The sequence below is a fragment of the Sinocyclocheilus anshuiensis genome, unplaced genomic scaffold (assembly GCF_001515605.1).
Source record: "Sinocyclocheilus anshuiensis isolate Anshui unplaced genomic scaffold, SAMN03320099.WGS_v1.1 scaffold2100, whole genome shotgun sequence".
Taxonomy (NCBI): domain Eukaryota; kingdom Metazoa; phylum Chordata; class Actinopteri; order Cypriniformes; family Cyprinidae; genus Sinocyclocheilus; species Sinocyclocheilus anshuiensis.
Window position 1 is genome coordinate 437200 of NW_015542563.1, and position 7417 is coordinate 444616.

General features: G+C 38.9%; 1 protein-coding gene across 3 annotated transcripts in view; it reads right to left on the reverse strand.

The window, feature by feature from the left end:
- Nucleotides 1-5578: 5578 nt before the first annotated feature.
- LOC107694392 (uncharacterized) overlaps nt 5579-7417 on the reverse strand; it is a 9903-nt gene continuing 8064 nt past the window's right edge. For all 3 annotated transcript variants that reach the window (XM_016494083.1, XM_016494082.1, XM_016494081.1), the window contains 3 exons: nt 6101-6133; nt 5785-5984; nt 5579-5597 (listed from right to left, as the gene is read on the reverse strand). In XM_016494083.1, coding sequence (XP_016349569.1) covers nt 5833-5984; nt 6101-6133 — 185 coding nt within the window. In that variant the 3' untranslated portion in view covers nt 5579-5597; nt 5785-5832. The remainder of the gene's footprint in view (nt 5598-5784; nt 5985-6100; nt 6134-7417) is intronic.

A 7417-nucleotide genomic window follows, 5' to 3' on the forward strand; every position in this document is an offset into this window, starting at 1 on the left:
ATCGGGAGCCGTTCCGGGGCTCGACAGGGGATCGGGAGCCATTCCTAGGCTCGACAGGGGATCGAGAGCCATTCCTGGGCTCAACTGAGGATTCTGAGGTCTCTCCTCCTCGTTTTGACACTGAATTCCCTCCTTGTTCTGGCCCTTATGTCCCGCCCTAGTCAGCTCACCCTCAGCCATGATGCAGGGGGCGGAGCTCCTCTCTGCGCTCACACCGTCCACGGCTTGCTCCCTCGTGGTGGGCACTGTCGCCGGCTCTCGCACCTGGTCTGACGGGTTGCAGGGGCCGCTGATTAGCCTTATGTGCCCCACAGCAAGATGCTTGACTGGCCAGACAAATTTTTCATGTTCTCTTTGCTATAGTCACGGTACGGGTGTTCTAAAGAACAGGCAGGATGACGAAGATGACGAATCAAAGGATATTTAATAAAGAAACAGGAAATCCAGACAGGGTAGACATCAACATAGACAGGAACATGGACATTGGCATTACATTTATAATAACCGACAAACTAGACTACAAGAGGCAGGAACTAATATAGGGCAGATAACGAGGGGCAGACAGGTGAGCACAATAAGGTGATTAACTGATAATGAGGACAGGAACAACCAAATAAGGACACAGAGGGAGAAACCACAATCGACAGTCCACAGGGGTGTGACAAATAATGTTATCTATTAACTAAGCAAAAACCCCTCTTTTTAGGACAATACGGGTGTCATGCCATGGAATATTTTTAATATGGCTGACTTTGTATTTAATGTAAATTTAATAAAAGCATTGTAAGTTACAAATTATAACACTTTCATGGTACAGAAAGAGAGCAAAGAACATTTACATTATCAAAAACAATATCACTGACTTCAGTCTAGTCAAGAGTTAACAGGTTTTTACTGTAGCATTTTACCGTCTTTTACTGTTAAAATCACAATAATTTTTTACAGTATAGACATACTTTTGTAGAATGAGTCGGAATGCTCATCATTAGACCAGAGACCGCAGAAATCCGGTGGGGCTTAAGAATTAGACGAAACCACATGAATTGACCGGGACAAGATAGCGGCAGAGTAGATGAGGAATGAAGTCTCTTGAACCAAAAGTAAAATTGGAATAATATAATCCAAAATTTTATTCTGGTACTCAACAGGGGTGTAAATTGCAACCTAAATTCTGATATTAATAATTTCCTGTCACTATTGTTTATTGGCTTTACAAGAATAACTTTGCAACATTTGAAAAGCAAACATTTATGTGCAAAGAATTTGAGATTGCATAAACGCGGTTTACACTATGAAATTAATATCTTACTTAAAAAAGTCTGGCTCTCTGCCAGCAGCTGGTGATGTTTTCACAGGACAAACTGCACATTGCACCCAAAATTGTTTTGTGTGATACCATTCCAAATTTAAGGGGGCCAGAGCGGGGGCCAAGCTTGTTGACACGGAGGCACTGGCCACCAACCCCCCCCCCCCCAATATTATCAGTATGTGTGTGTGTGTGTGTGTGTGTGTGTATTTCTTAATCATCTGAGTCAACATGATCCCTCAAACCCAAAAGCCCAATGGACACAAACAGACAGAGTAACCAAACAATCCACAGATCAACGTAGAAATCATTTGATTGCATTGAGTAATCAATGTAGAACATTTTAACAATGACATTAATAACCCCACTAATAAAACCCATCATCATAATCATCTGCATAATGATAAACATGTTGAAATTTCCTTAATATCATTAGCAGGTTATAAGGCAACCCTTTTTCACAAATAAACACAACTATTGGTATAATAACACAAAAACATACAAGCTTTTTATTTAAAAGGATAAAAAACTTACATTGTAAAAGTTCTGCACGAGTTTTACATTCTGGCTGTCTAAATTTCGTAAACCACTGCTCGTTTAGCGAGATATGACTAAAAACAAAACCGCAAGTATCATTCCCACACACAGGTCAGAGTCTTTCAGAGTGAATATGGTTGGATCCTCCCACTAAAGGAGGAGTATGATTGGTCTGAATATTTGGTTTTATAAATATTATCAGTATGTGTGTTTGGGTATTGTCTTCTGCTGGTTATTCTATCAAAGTTGATTGAGCTGTCAAAGATGTGAGATCTAATATCTCACATAGACATTTGGCTAAAAAACAGTGTGAGTCCAGATACAGTCAGCTGAAGTTTATTCTGAACAAGATCTCTGATGATTTCAGTCTGATCTCAACAGTTTGAGCAGATTTCAGCTCTGCATTAGAAATTCACAATCAAAAACTGTAATGCACAGATAATAATAATTTTGATGCTACTGAGAGGCTTGTAACCAAGCCTGAGGGTTAAACCCATTCAGAGGACATCCACAACTTCTCCTGAGGGGGAATTACTCAAACAGTCAAATTAATCAAATTAAATGTAGTGAAAATCACGCAATAGTAGTAAAATCTCTATCACAGTATTTGGCTCAACAAAATAGTAGTAAAATCTCTGATCTCACAATATTTGGCTCAGCAACACTGTTCAAAGTTCTTAACAAATACAGCTTATAGCTTGGTTTTATTTTAGATTTTACAAAAATTACTACACACTTATATGATTCTCAGTCTTTGTCTTTAAGCAGACAGACAAACATGACCATAAATCTAAAACAGCATGTGTAATTTGCATTTGCATTTGCTCTGGGTTTGCCCAAACTTTCTTATACTCAAATAGATTCTCAAAAGAATGCACTTAGTGACATCTCAGCTCATAAACAAAAGAAAATTGCGTCCAATTCCACATTGTAGTCACAAAAATCTTCAGACTGAGCAATGATTTGACCCATGCTTTCAGTAAGTGCTTGCAGTTCATTGAATGTTCACAGCAGGAAAACCTGTAACTGGTTTCCAGTTTGGCTTGCTGTTGTACACACAATGAACATGCCAGGACTGCTGTAGCCACAGGGCCAAATAAAAGTGTATCTTCAAAAAGATCAGTGAGATGATAACCAGTCATTCTGAACAAGTTGCTCAGGAGGACCTCCAGAGACCAGTAATACAAGTATTTTAATTCATACTATTTTACTGTAATATAATTCATATTGTAACAACCTTATAATATATTATATTACAATGGCCAAGAATGGCCTTTAGTCTCATGATGATTCATCACTGATTTAGAAGAGGAAAGAAAGTTGTAGAAGAATAAGAGGAATGATCAGAATGCGTACGAATAAAGAAGTTGGAAGCACTATTAGTGCTGCGGGAAAAGAGATCAATAGAAGGTGGTGAAAAGCAAGAACTGTTAGGAAAGGAAAATTGTGTCTCAATCTGATGCAGCTTCACATAAAGGCTGTTTAGTCTGATAAAATTATTAAACATCCTCTATATATTTTATAATAATATTATCAATAAAGCATTATTTTTCTGAATTTAGTAAAAGAAAATAGTAAAAATATTTAATTCATACAAAAATACAAACCAACAAAACAACACCAATGTTTCTAACAAAAGTAGTTTAATATATACTCTCACAGCAGATTTACAAAGAATAATGCAAATCCCCAATTAATGAACGAATAATTGAAAGTATGGGATTTCCAGAATAGTCAAATATCTAAATTAATAAACAATCGATATTTGTGATCAGTTTTTAATTAGAAACATTGCCTAAATGTACTGATCACTTAAAATTGGAGTCAGATTGAAAACAGAGCTAGACTAAAATTTACACTAAGTCCTGATAAATTCAGAAGCGCAAGTAAAAGACCGAATACGCATTAAACCTTCGACCAGGCCGCTGGATTCCGCTATTACTACACACTTATATGATTCTCAGTCTTTGTCTTTAAGCAGACAGACAAACATGACCATAAATCTAAAACAGCATGTGTAATTTGCATTTGCATTTGCTCTGGGTTTGCCCAAACTTTCTTATACTCAAATAGATTCTCAAAAGAATGCACTTAGTGACATCTCAGCTCATAAACAAAAGAAAATTGTGTCCAATTCCACATTGTAGTCACAAAAATCTTCAGACTGAGCAATGATTTGACCCATGCTTTCAGTAAGTGCTTGCAGTTCATTGAATGTTCACAGCAGGAAAACCTGTAACTGGTTTCCAGTTTGGCTTGCTGTTGTACACACAATGAACATGCCAGGACTGCTGTAGCCACAGGGCCAAATAAAAGTGTATCTTCAAAAAGATCAGTGAGATGATAACCAGTCATTCTGAACAAGTTGCTCAGGAGGACCTCCAGAGACCAGTAATACAAGTATTTTAATTCATACTATTTTACTGTAATATAATTCATATTGTAACAACCTTATAATATATTATATTACAATGGCCAAGAATGGCCTTTAGTCTCATGATGATTCATCACTGATTTAGAAGAGGAAAGAAAGTTGTAGAAGAATAAGAGGAATGATCAGAATGCGTACGAATAAAGAAGTTGGAAGCACTATTAGTGCTGCGGGAAAAGAGATCAATAGAAGGTGGTGAAAAGCAAGAACTGTTAGGAAAGGAAAATGAAAGGAATAATGATCAAACTAATGAGAAAATAACTTATGTGTCTTCTATTTGTGCAAAAAATCTTCAATGAGAAAAGTTAACATGTCCAGGATTTACCAAATAAAATGATTAGTCTGATTGCAATATCTTGAATAGGCCAAATCCAACCATGGCTATAAGATGAGTTAAATTTGATTTCATTGATCTGCAACCCAGTAACAAGGGAAGGTATAAGTTTGGTCTTTTCCCTTGCAACAGAACCACATACATAGTGGCGCAAGTGTTAGCAAACGAAACCATCCCTCTCTGGGAGTGCCAGCTCACATAGAATCTGATCAGAAAGCAAATTTTTACTGGACATGTGATTAAAGTTGTGTGTAATGTTAAAATCAGGCAGAGATTCACGACTCTTTACAGACTGCAGAGATGGAAATGGTCAAATGTATGAATAGATAGATAGATAGCTAACAGTACAGCACCAAAATTGGCAAACTAATGCCCTGAACACAGATCTGACTAGTGTAAACCGTATCATTTAAAGAGATTTTCCCAGCAGATCTGGGTGTCATAATGTCTGCAACACAGCTAACTGTGTAAACTTAGCTGTAACAGCAGTTTAAAGTGCAACATACCCTGACTGCGCTAAACCACCAGCACCATGTTCAGTTTGTTTTGGCCTTTTGTTTACATTCACAAAACATGATCATGACAATGATATACGTCTTTGTAAGCTAAAACAAATTTGCTCCTGATGGCATGCAATCCCAGATTACAACCATCTGCAACAACTGTTTGGCTGTGGCCATTACAGGAAAATTAAGATCCACCAGTCTTCAAGCAATTTATGAAAAGGCTCAAAATTAAGCTGTTTTTCTCTCGTTTGTTTCCCTTTCAGGTTGACTGCTGCCATCTCTGAGGGACAAATTCCACAAGGTCGTCTGGTCCGACCTACACCAACTTGCACACACAACAAGGAGATGGGCGTGGAGATACTTCAAGGGGCCATTCACACCTCATGGCACTGCACAAGTATTTATCTGGTCTCCCGATGTATATCACTGGAACTAAATTATACAACACAGATTATGGTAGGGTGAACACAGATCACCTATCTCCTATACACAAACATACAGAACACACTCTTCCTGCACAATATACGTACCTGGCATAATTCATTAGCCTACCCAGGTAGGCAGGTGGATTCTTACAGTACTACCACTTATGGTACATTTACACCCCCTAGCTGTAGAAGTATGTTGACTTATGTTGAAATTACATCAGTAACGTTGTAAATTGTGTCACCAGGTGTTCAGGGCCCCTGTGCAGTTGAGTCACGTTCAGTGAAGATCATTATAGTTCCTCCAATTCCTGTGGGGGCTCTGGATTCTCCTCTGCTGGAACCTGTGTGTGACCTCTGTGCTGACGTCGCCATATGATGACAGAAATCACAATCAGAACCACCAGAATCACCAAACACACTACAACTGGCACAATCCAATTCCCTAAATACGGAAAAGAGGAAGATGGGAAGAGAGCACATTTAAAAAAAAAATTTTTTTTCATTACTCAACTCATTGCTTGAGGATTTTGTAAAGCTCTCAATGCCTGTTTTACTTACTGTGTTGTTCAGTTTCCAGTTTTTCCTTTGATTCTAGAGGATATTAAAAGTTCAGCCACAGTTTAGCATCAATTTGCTGTTCAGATCATGATGAATAAACTTAAGCTGTACAAATGCTTTGTACTGTTCTTCTCGCATGTGCTAATGCAATTTAACAGTCAGCCAAACTCCATCCATAAAGTGAAAGTGAAGTGAAAGTGAACACACACACGGAGCAGTGGGCAGCCATTTTTTTGCTGCAGCGCCCGGGGAGCAGTTGGGGGTTCGGTGCCTTGCTCAAGGGCACCTCAGTCGTGGTATTGAAGGTGGGAGAGAGAGCTGTACATTCACTCCCCCCACCTACAATCCCTGCCGGTACGAGTCCGACTCTCTAACCATTAGGCCACAACTTCCCCCAGATGAGTCAGGATTCATCTTAGTCTTTGTTGTTTTAATAACATGCCATTGAGATGTACATTATGAATTAGGATTAAAGCTGTAAAAAACAGTGAACAAACAATAATCAGAATAATTATACAACAACCAAAGAATATGCATAAAGCTGCTCTGAGACTTACAGTATCTCACAGAAGTGAGTACACCCCTCACATTTTTGTAAATATTTTATTATATCTTTTCATGTGACAACATTGAAGAAATGACACTTTGCTACAATGTAAAGTAGTGAGTGTACAGCTTGTATAACAGTGTAAATTTGCTGTCCCCTCAAAATAACCAAAGAAGTTGAGTGCACGTGCTCAGCGTCATATCCAGAGGTTGTGTTTGGGAAATAGACGTATGAGTGCTGCCAGCATTGCTGCAGAGGTTGAAGGGGTGGGGGGTCAGCCTGTCAGTGCTCAGACCATACACCGCACACTGCATCAAATTGGTCTGCATGGCTGTCGTCCCAGAAGGAAGCCTCTTCTGTAATGGATTGCATATAGCCTACAGAAGGACGATACGTTGCCGTGGTTTAGCGCAAATGAGGGCTAAACCGAGGGGGCTAAACCGGGGCTATTCAAAATTCTGACGGGGCTATAGCCCCCCCTAGCCCTGGTGTAGCGCCGTCACTGGAGTGTCATGGTCTGGGGCTGCATGAGTGCTGCCGGCACTGGGGAGCTACAGTTCATTGAGGGAACCATGAATGCCAACATGTACTGTGACATACTGAAGCAGAGCATGATCTATTTTGAGGGGACAGCAAATGTACACTGTTATACAAGCTGTATACTCACTACTTTACATTGTATAATGTAAATTACAAATAATTACAAAAGATATAATAAAATATTTACAAAAATGTGAGGGGTGTACTCACTTCTGTGAGATACTGTATAT